Here is a 10,639-nt window from a genome sequence, read left to right on the forward strand (position 1 = left end):
TTCCATTAACAGTTACACAAAATTATGGGAGAAATGGAAGTTATCTGGCTTGTCTTTAGCTAGCACACACAGTCACGTGATACGTCTTGGCAGGCACAATTCCAAGATGGCGGTCTGTATAGCTGTCATCGCTAAAGAGGTAAAATGAAACAAGAATGCTATTTACATCGACATTTGATGGAATGTAATTTGCATCTATTTTTTTATGTACTAGCCTCCAATGGGAAAGGGGGATACCTAGTCAGTTGTACAACTGAATGCATTCAACTGAAACGTGTCTTCCGCATTTAACCCAACCCCTCTACGAACCTGAGTGGTGACTGTGATGCTATAAGGCTAGGTAGTAGCTTGCCAGCTGGGCTAACTAGTTAGTTAGCTAAATTGAGTATGGTTTATTTAGAACTGACTAGCTAGTTAGTAGCCTATGTCGTAGTTTACTTAAGAGATGAGTCTACAATAATAATGCATCAAGTCAGACTTCAGAATAAAGGTTCAGACGTAGCTCGCTATTCGTATTCAATTCATATGCAGATCAGTGCTGTTCTTCAATCTTGGTCCAAACCAAAGGTTGAGTTTAAAATTCTAGCCCAACACACCCAATGTTAACAAACTAGCTCATCATTAAGCCCTCGGGTGTGTTATTGGGCTGGAACAAAAGATTGCACACCCTCAACCTGTGGTCCAGCACCATATACATTCTATCTGCAAGTATTTGGCCCGGTTAACTTTTGTTATGAATTGAGGTTTTATTATGGAAGGTTGCACTAATTAATTCTCTATTATGTTAGAACTATCCTCTGTTCATCCGAAGTGTACCCGTACAGAATGAACTGAAGTTCCACTACACGGTGCATACCTCTCTGGATGTAGTGGAGGAGAAGATTTCAGCAGTCGGCAAAGCAATGGCAGACCAGCGAGAGCTTTACCTTGGGTTGCTGTACCCAACGGAGGACTACAAAGTGTATCCTCATTTGATAAAATGGTATATTACACTTGTCTGCATAATTTTCTATCAAATTGTATGTATACTCCTTTACCAACATACCAGATATGGCTATGTGACAAACTCTAAGGTGAAGTTTGTCATTGTCGTGGACTCATCAAACACATCTCTACGGGACAATGAGATTAGAAGTGTAAGTCAACCCCTGACTCTGTTTCTCTTAATAGCTTGCAGGGGATCTGGTTTTGATGAAACTACTTGACAGTTATTCTTTCCTTCAGATGTTCAGAAAGCTACACAACTCATTTACTGATGTGATGTGCAACCCATTCTACAATCCTGGAGACACCATTCAGTCTAAGTAAGCTACCCCCACTACACTGTTACTTATGTAATGGTGTATATCAAAATTGCTATAATCATTGTGATTTCCACCTTTTTTTCCTCCAGGGCCTTTGACAGCATTGTGTCTGCAATGATGGTGCAAGCTAGCTGATATTGTCCTCCCGACCATCTGTACATCATTTCTTCAACATCTGTACATAATTTCCAGAAACCCTTTACATGTTGCCTCATATAACAATGAAATAAACTGTCCATCAGAACCTCTATTTCAAATAAGCACTCAAGTGTAATTCATTTATTCATTTCTAAAGCAAAAGATGGTTGACAAATTATATACAGCGATAAACATTGATTCAAGTACATAGCAACCACTCAGTCGCTCAAACTGCCAATTGCATGTCAATATAGTTACAAAAGAAAGCCAATCACACCAAATGTTATCATTTGTGTTTGGTGTTTTACAACAACTATACTTACAAGCTCGATAGCCACACCAACAGAATGAGTGATCTGATCAAAACATCCTTAAAAAAAATAATATCTGACATGGCAAATGGCTGTGCATTCAAAAAGTTATTGGGGTAAATAATGACACAGAAACTGCTCAATAAATAAAACACCATAGGCACAATCTTTAACCGTATTAAGCAGCAAACTAAGGCTGGCCTCATCCATTTCCCCTACAATAAGAGGACAAAATGGCCATTGCAAAGTCTTTCTTGTTAGGATTAAGTTGCAATAACTTTTTATAGAGACAAACAAAAGTTGCCATATGAATTAATTCAATGAGGTTGAAATCTGCTTTGCTCTCGATTTCTGCCCATTAACATGCATTGACAATAATTTGCAAATGAGTCGAGTAGAGACGAGCAAGACACGATTTCCTGAAATTCTCATTCCATGTTGATATCAAACAATAACTTGAATCCAGACGTGATTCAGTAGTGTTGCTGCGGGTGCATGTGTCCACTGTGCCCCGGCCCAGAGTGGTCAGTGGGTGGAGTTATGAGAAGAAGGCATGGGTGCCGTTTAGGGCCCTGCTCACGGTGCTCAGGAACCCCCCAGTGTCTCTTCCCAGCTGGGGGCCCGTAGGGGTGTGGTGAAACTGACCTGGCAGGGCCAGTATTGTAGCGGAACCTGCCTTGTTGATACCCATTGTATCTGGGTGGGTGGAAACCTCGCCCCCTGGATCGAGCACCTCTGTGAATCCCCCTGTCTGTGGTGCTGATTCCTGGCATGTTGGTCCTTTTAGGCAATACCTGCAATGCAAAGGCCACAGAAACAACCTACTAAAAGACCTGGAATCATAATTAACAGGGAAACTAAATTCCGCTCAATTTATTCATGAATGTGCAACTTTATGTTTTGAGTTTAGAATTCAGGTTTACTTTCCTACTAACCTTTATGACTCGGTCTCTGAATACCGTCTCATCCAGGCTCATGGCAGTCTGCACTGAGTCCCTGTCATGGAACTCAATATATGCAAAACTGGGAGAAAGAAAGTCATTAACAATTTGAGTATGTGATTGTGTATAAGTTAACAGAACATACAAAATGTCCAAGAAACAAATAAAATGGTGCATAAACCATGTAATTGGACTTTGCATTGAAACTGAGGTCCCACATGATGGGATGGATAGTTAACCTCACCCCTTGGGATGGCCAGAGAATTTGTCACAAAGGATGGTTACTCTGTTGACAGGACCACAGCCATTGAAATGGATCTCCAACTCATCTGCAGTGGCACCATACTCCACCTGTTTAATGTCCATAAAATATCATGAGTCTATGCATGAGGACCCTCGGTTACTGTGTGGATATCGTATCAAATGTGAATTGTGTATAACTTGACATGAATGCTAAATGTAGACATACATTTTTTTTTAAAGAAACCTTACATTTCCCACATAGACAGATCTGTTGTCAGCATCTATCCTTTCCTCATGGGTCATTGTATAGAACATTCCTGCTGTTTTGAACAGAAGAGAACACTGGAGCATATTGCTTGCACAGGACAGAAATTGAAAGACAAACACAAAGCAACTAATTACACAACACCACCAAGAGGAACTGAGGACTAGTTAGATATATTTATCAAGAGGAGTTTGCAAGACGACAGCCCCATTCTGTCAGAGGAAGGGATAATCTGAAATAGAGGCTGCCGGGCCTTGGGCAATGATAAAAACCTTCTGGAACGCTGCGGCTCACTGCTCGTCTCATTGGGCAATGATGAGGCTCATGTGAGCCACACCGTGTCAGGCCAGCCCAGCAGATGGGCTCAGGTGTGGGCCAGCTGGCTAGGCTGAACAGGAGCTCAGCTGAACAGGAGCTCACCTGCCTGGATCTGTCTCTCTGTTGCCTCATACTGCACTGCTCTCAGCCGCTCCTCCTCCTCCATCTCTTGCACCCGTGCCTTGATGGCTTCAAGCTCCTATATGCAATGGGAAATGCCAAAACATCTGAAATACGCATTGTCATAGGGGGTAGTGTAGGAATATGCAGTATGAAACTATAAAAATAATAAATACAACTTTCAGACAACATAAAAACATGTCTGAAATGTATGAGATAAGAGCGCCTTGAAGTTTCGGATGCCTAGCATCTCAAGTGGCCTATTTGAACAGCTGTTTTAAGTTGTTGTTTGAGGATGCAATTATATTGTTGTGCAGAACCACACTTGCTGCTGCCACATTACGCAGGCGCGCGAGACGCGCCCCAGTGGATGGATATATTGTGGCAAGATAATGCAGTTTAAACCTACAAAACTGTCATATCAATCAGGTAACATAGGTAGAACATAGACGTAGCATATGTGCTGCAGTAATAATACAATAGGCTATCTGAAATATCCTTTGACCCTACGTTATGTAGCCTACAATCAATTGCGCATTCAAGAAGAAAATAAAAAAACAGTAGGCTAGCCTGCAATTTGTATCACGCAAGGCCAAATACAATTATCTTATGTTCTTACATACCGGGTCCTCCATGTAATGATCTCCCGTGAGCTCGCCTTCTATGTACATATCTTGCCTTTGCTCCGCCATATTCAGTGCTCAACAGCAGACACCAAACCCATGCCCGCAGACGCCACTTCAATCCCCGCGACGTCGCTCTCTTGTAGCCAGTCCAGTGTAGAAGACTCCAATGCAATCGATGTTTTTTTTTTAATCACTTCTCCGATTTGAATAAGGTTAATAAATGTAGCCTATATACGGAAGTTTGTTTGGATTAAATAAAAATATCTTCCCGCGGACGGAATCTACCCACGCCCTTGTCAATAGTGGTTGCTTACCTGTCTGTCAAATATGACGAGAGGGAATGTCAATTAATTGTCACCTGTCTGTGCATCACATGGTTGTGGGCTTTCCCCATCAGTAGTTGGATTGGCATTTTATGAAAATAAATCTATAAGGTATCATTTTATTTTCATAAATGCAAATAAATGCATTCTCGTGTGGTTTCAATGTGAACTGCTATTGATTACAATGTCAGGTCAGGATAAGGGGACTTGTCCAAATGCTGCCCATACCTCATGCTGCCCGTACACAACTGTCCCCCTCTATGGACTATGTGAAATATAATGAAAATAACAGTAGAAGGCCTGTTGTGGTCTTTGTCTATGGTTTACGCTAATCCAAACGGATTTCCGACCCACGGAGGTTGCCTAAATGTCTGAAGTAACCTAAGCCTATTGGACTCACATGTGTCACATGTGTACTTGAATGTTTCGGTTGTGTACTTTAATATTTCTGCTGGTACATTTACCGTTACCTTTACAAATCCCGTTTTAAGGCATTTTCATCTCTTATCAAAACAAAAAGAAACCAATTATACAAATATTTATCAAATTATCTTTCTCAAAAACGTCTGTATAGGCCTATTGTCCCATACCATACGTTTATATATACAGTACCAGTCAAAAGTTTGGACACACCAACTTATTTAAGGGTTTTTCTTTATTTTTACTATTTTCTATGCTGTAGAATAATAGTGAAGACATTAAAACTATGAAATAACCCATATGGAATCATGTACTAACCAAAAAAGTGTTAAACAAATCCAAATATATTTTATATTTTATATTCTTCAAAGTAGTCACCCTTTGCCTTCATGGCAGCTTTACACACTCTTGGCATTCTCTCAACCAGCTTCATGAAGAATGCTTTTCCAACAGTCTTGAAGGAGTTCCTTACATATGCTGAGCACTTGTTGGCTGCTTTTCCTTGACTCTGCAGTCCAACTCATCCTAAACCATCTCAATTGGGTTGAGGTTGGGTGATTGTGTAGGACAGGTCATCTGATGCAGCACTCCATCACTCTCGTTCTTGGTCAAATAGCCCTTACACAGCCTGGAGGTGTGTTGCGTCATTGTCCTGTTGAAAAACAAATGATAGTCCCACAAAGTGCTAACCAGATTGGGTATCGCTGCAGAATGCTGTAGTAGACCTGCTGGTTAAGTGTGCCTAGAATTCTAAATAAATCACTGACAGTGTCACCAGCAAAGCACCCCCACACCATCACACCTCTTCCTACATGCTTCAGGGTAGGAACCACACATTCGGAGATCATCCGTTCACCTACTCTGCGTCTCACAAAGACACAGAGGATGGAACCAAAAATCGCAAATTTGGACTCATCAGACCAAAGGACAGATTTCCACCAGTCTAATGTCCATTGCTCACGTTTCTTGGCCCAAGCAAGTCTTTCCTTCTTATTGGTGTCGTTTAGTAGTGGTTTCTTTGCAGCAATTCAACCATGAAGGACTGATTCACTCCTCTCAACAGTTGATGTTGAGATGTGTCTGTTACTTGAACTCTGAAGCATTTATTCGGGCTGCAATTTCTGAGGCTGATAACTCTAATGAACTTATCCTCTGCAGCAGAGGTAACTGCGTCTTCCTTTCATGTGGCGGTCCTCATGAGAGCCAGTTTCATCATAGTGCTTGATGGTTTTTGTGACTGCACTTGAGAAAACTTGAAAAGTTCTTGAAATGTTCCAGATTGACTGACCTTCATGTCTTAAAGTAATGATGGACTGTTGTTTCCCTTTGCTTATTTGAGCTGTTCTTGCCATAATATGGACCTGGTCTTTCACCAAATAGGGCTATATTCTGTATACCATCCCATCCCTACCTTGTCATAACACAACTGATTGGCTCAAACACATTAAGAAGGAAAGAAATTCCACAAATTAACATTTAGCAAGGCACACCTGTTAATTAAAATGTATTCCAACTTCATGAAGTTGGTTGAGAGAATGCCAAGAGCGTGCAAACTGTCATGGCAAAGGGTGGCTACTTTGAGGAACCTCAAATATAAAATATATTTTGATTTGTTTAACACTTTTTTGCTTACTACATGATTCCATATGTGTTATTTCATAGTTTTGATGTCTTCACTATTATTCTACAATGGAGAAATTGGTAAAAAATTAAATTTAAAAAACCTTGGATGAGTAGGTGTGTCCAAACTTTTGACTGGTACTGTATATACACTACTGTTCAGAAGTGTCATGTTCTGACCTTAGTTCCTTTGTTTCGTCTTTGTTTTTGTATGGTCAGGGCGTGAGTTGGGGTGGGCAGTCTATGTTTGTTTTCTATGTTGGTTTTTGTGTTCGCCTAGTATGGTTCTTAATCAGAGGCAGGTGTCATTAGTTGTCTCTGATTGAGAATCATACTTAGGTAGCCTTTTTCCACCTGGCTTTTGTGGGTGTTTGTTTCCGTGTGAGTGTTTGGGCCACACTGTACTGTTTAGGTTTTGTAAATTCACGTCAGTGCTTTTTTTAATATGATCATGAACACTTACCACTCTGTGGAAAACCCTTACAAGAAGTTTGGGGTCACTTAGAAATCTCATTGTTTTTGAAAGAAAAGCTATTTATTTTGTCCATTTAAAATAACATCAAATTGATCAGAAATACAGTGTAGACATTGTTAATGTTGCATATGACTTTTGTAGCTGGAAACGGCAGATTTTTAATGGAATATCTACATAAGCGTGCAGAGGCCCATTATTAGAAACCATCACTCCTGTGTTCCAATGGCACGTTGTCCAAGTTTATCATTTTAAAATGCTAATTGATCATCACAATCCTTTTGCAATTATATTAGCACAGCTGAAAACTGTTGTTCTGATTAAAATAGCAATCAAACTAACCTTCTATAGACTAGTTGAGTATCTGGAACATCAAATCAAATGTTATTTGTCACATACACATGTTTAGCAGATGTTAATGCAAGTGTAGCGAAATGCTTGAGCTTCTAGTTCCGACAATGCAGTAATAACCAACAAGTAATCGAGCTAGCAATTCCAAAACTACTACCTTATAAGACACAAGTGTAAGGGGATAAGAATATGTACATAAAGATATATGAGTGAGTGATGGTACAGAGCGGCATAGGCAAGATACAGTAGATGGTATTGAGTGCAGTATAGACATATGAGATGAGTATGTAAACAAAGTGGCATAGTTAAAGTGGCTAGTGATACATGTATTATATAAAGATGCAGTAGATGATATAGAGTACAGTATATACATATACATATGAGATTAATAATGTAGGGTATGTAAACATTATATTAGGTAGCATTGTTTAAAGTGGCTAGTGATATATTTTACATCATTTCCCATCAATTCCCATTATTAAAGTGGCTGGAGTTGAGTCAGTGTGTTGGCAGCAGCATTTGTGGGTTTGATTACAGGCTCAAAATTGTTAGAAACAAAGACCTTTCTTCTGAAACTCATCAGTCTATTCTTGTTCTGAGAAATGAAGGCTATTCCATGCGAGAAATTGCCAAGAAACTGAAGATCTCGTACAACGCTGTGTACTTCACCCTTCACAGAGCAGCGTACACAGGCTCTAAACAGAATGGAAAGACGAGTGGGAGGCCCCGGTGCACAACTGAGCAAGAGGACAAGTACATTAGAGTGTCTAGTTTGAGAAACAGACGCCTCACAAGTCCTCAACTGGCAGCTTTATTAAATAGTACCCGCAAAACACCAGTTTCATCGTCAACAGTGAAGAGGCGACTCCGGGATGCTGGCCTTCTAGGCAGAGTTGCAAAGAAAAAGCCATATCTCAGACTGGCCAATAAAAAGAAAAGATTAAGATGGGCAAAAGAACACATACACTGGACAGAGGAACTCTGCCTAGAAGGCCAGCATCCCAGAGTTGCCTCTTCATTGTTGACATTGAGACTGGTGTTTTGCGGGTACTATTTAATGAAGCTGCCAGTTGAGGACTTGTGAGGCATCTGTCATTTGCCCGGTACAGTTGAAACCGTGATTAATCCATGAAGAGCACACTTCTCCAGTGTGCCAGTGGCCATCGAAGGTGATTATTTTCCCACTTAAGTCGGTTATGACGCCAAATTGCAGTCAGGTCCAGACCTTGTGGAGGATGACACAGATGAGCTTCCCTGAGACGGTTTCTGACAGATTATCCAGAAATTCCTTGGATGTACAAACCCAGTTTCATCAGCAGGTCCACGTGGCTGATCTCAGACAATCACACAGTTGAAGAAGCCGGATGTAGAGGTCCTGGGCTGCAGTTGTGAGGCCGGTTGGACTTACTGACAAATTCTCTTAAACAACATTGGTGGTGGCTTATAGTAGAGAAATTAACATTCAATTCTCTGGCAACAGCTCTGGTGGACATTCCTGCAGTCAGCATTCCAATTGCACGCTCTGTCAAAACTTGAGACATCTATTGCATTGATTTGTGTGACAAAACTGCACATATTAGTGACTTTTTATTGTCCCCAGCACAAGGTGCACCTGTTTAATGATCGTGCTGTTTAATCAGCTTCTTGATATGCCACACCTGTCAGGTGGATGGATTAACTTGGCAAAGGGGAAATTCTCACCAACAGGGATATAAACAAAATTGCACAACATTTGAGAGACATACAGTGGGGCAAAAAAGTATTGTCAGCCACCAATTGTGCAAGTTCTCCCACTTAAAAAGATGAGAGAGGCCTGTAATTGTCATCATAGGTACACTTCAACTATGACAGACAAAATGAAAAAATCACATTGTAGGGTTTTTAATGAATTAATTTGCAAATCGATCTGTGGTTCCACGCAAGATCTCACCCCTGTGGGGTCAAAAAAGATCACAAGAACGGTGAGCAAAAACAAAATCCCAGAACCACCTTAGTGAATGACCTGCAGAGAGCTGGGACAAAAATCAAACCACATGGGGGACCTAATGACAAAGCCTGGGACCATCAAAGTAACACACTACGCAACCAAGGACTCAAATCCTGCAGTGCCAGACGTGTCCCCCTGCTTAAGCCAGTACATGTCCAGGCCCGTCTGAAGTTTGCTAGAGAGCATTTGGATGATCCAGAAGAAGATTGGGAGAATGTCATATGGTCAGATGAAACCAAAATAAAACTTTTTGGTAAAAACTCAAGTCGTCGTGTTTGGAGGACAAAGAATGCTGAGTTGCATCCAAAGAACACCATACCTACTGTGAAGCATGAAGGTGGAAACATCATGCTTTGGTGTTGTTTTTCTGCAAAGGGACCAAAACGACTGATCCGTATAAAGGAAAGACTGAATGGGGCCATGTATCGTGAGAGTTTGAGTGAAAACCTCCTTCCATCAGCAAGGGCATTGAAGATGAAACGTGGCTGGGTCTTTCAGCATGACAAACACACCGCTCGGGCAACGAAGGAGTGGCATCGTAAGAAGCATTTCAAGGTCCTGGAGTGGCCTAGCCAGTCTCCAGATCTCAACCCCATAGAAACTCTTAGGAGGGAGTTGAAAGTCCGTGTTGCCCAGCAACAGCCCCAAAACATCACTGCTCTAGAGGAGATCTGCATGGAGGAATGGGCCAAAATACCAGCAACAGTGTGTGAAAACCTTGTGAAGAATTACAGAAAACGTTTGACCTCTGTCATTTCCAACAAAGGATATATAAAAGTATTGAGATAAACTTTTGTTATTGACCAAATACATAAAAAATCCTACCATGTGATTTTTCTGGATTTTTTTAGTGTCCCTATGATGAAAATTACAGGCCTCTCTCATATTTTTAAGTGGGAGAACTTGCACAATTGGTGGCTGACTAAATACTTTTTTGCCCCACTGTAAGCTTATTGTGGGTAAGGAACATTTCTGGGATCTTTTATTTCAGCTCATAAAACATGGGACCAAGACTTTACATGTTGCGTTTATATTTCTGTTCAGTGTATTTACATTTTGTTGACTCCAATGCAGTTCCTGGTCGCAACCCCGATTTTGAATACCACTACACCAAAATACGATTTTCCAACTTACCTGTGCAGCAGTATTTCATTATGCCGTTGAAATAAGGATCTTTGACTCAGAAAATCAGGAAATATG

General features: G+C 40.8%; 2 protein-coding genes across 3 annotated transcripts; one reads left to right on the forward strand and one right to left on the reverse strand.

Moving 5' to 3' along the window:
- Positions 1-2: 2 nt before the first annotated feature.
- On the forward strand, positions 3-1,564 carry trappc2l (trafficking protein particle complex subunit 2L). Its single transcript, XM_035736682.2, has 5 exons — positions 3-139; positions 789-961; positions 1,049-1,136; positions 1,225-1,304; positions 1,394-1,564. Exons 1-5 carry the CDS (start codon positions 107-109, stop codon positions 1,437-1,439), a joined length of 420 nt encoding a protein of 139 aa, XP_035592575.1. The 5' UTR covers positions 3-106; the 3' UTR covers positions 1,440-1,564.
- Positions 1,565-1,568: 4 nt separating this feature from the next.
- On the reverse strand, positions 1,569-4,658 carry pabpn1l (PABPN1 like, cytoplasmic). Of its 2 annotated transcripts, none has more exons than XM_035736675.2 (6): positions 4,264-4,658; positions 3,623-3,719; positions 3,187-3,254; positions 2,939-3,045; positions 2,689-2,776; positions 1,569-2,547 (listed from the first exon to the last, which is right to left on the reverse strand). In XM_035736675.2, exons 1-6 carry the CDS (start codon positions 4,330-4,332, stop codon positions 2,227-2,229), a joined length of 750 nt encoding a protein of 249 aa, XP_035592568.1. In that variant the 5' UTR covers positions 4,333-4,658; the 3' UTR covers positions 1,569-2,226. The 2 variants fall into 2 exon arrangements, with proteins under 2 accessions (XP_035592568.1, XP_035592560.1); XM_035736667.2 differs by having other exon boundaries at positions 3,187-3,257; positions 4,264-4,654.
- Between the last annotated feature and the right edge of the window lie 5,981 nt (positions 4,659-10,639).

The sequence above is a fragment of the Oncorhynchus keta genome, chromosome 14 (genome assembly GCF_023373465.1).
Source record: "Oncorhynchus keta strain PuntledgeMale-10-30-2019 chromosome 14, Oket_V2, whole genome shotgun sequence".
NCBI lineage: Eukaryota > Metazoa > Chordata > Actinopteri > Salmoniformes > Salmonidae > Oncorhynchus > Oncorhynchus keta.

Bases quoted from the DNA above. Each gene is read 5' to 3' on its own strand.
- trappc2l (XM_035736682.2), top strand. From the start codon at position 107: ATGGCGGTCTGTATAGCTGTCATCGCTAAAGAG. The intron at 1,137-1,224 runs GTAAGTCAACCC...TCTTTCCTTCAG, and splicing joins GGGACAATGAGATTAGAAGT to ATGTTCAGAAAGCTACACAA. The intron at 1,305-1,393 runs GTAAGCTACCCC...TTTTTCCTCCAG, and splicing joins GGAGACACCATTCAGTCTAA to GGCCTTTGACAGCATTGTGT.
- pabpn1l (XM_035736667.2), bottom strand. From the start codon at position 4,332: ATGGCGGAGCAAAGGCAAGATATGTACATAGAAGGCGAGCTCACGGGA. The intron at 3,720-4,263 runs GTATGTAAGAAC...CATTGCATATAG, and splicing joins ATCATTACATGGAGGACCCG to GAGCTTGAAGCCATCAAGGC. The intron at 2,777-2,938 runs GTGAGGTTAACT...TCTTTCTCCCAG, and splicing joins TTCTCTGGCCATCCCAAGGG to TTTTGCATATATTGAGTTCC.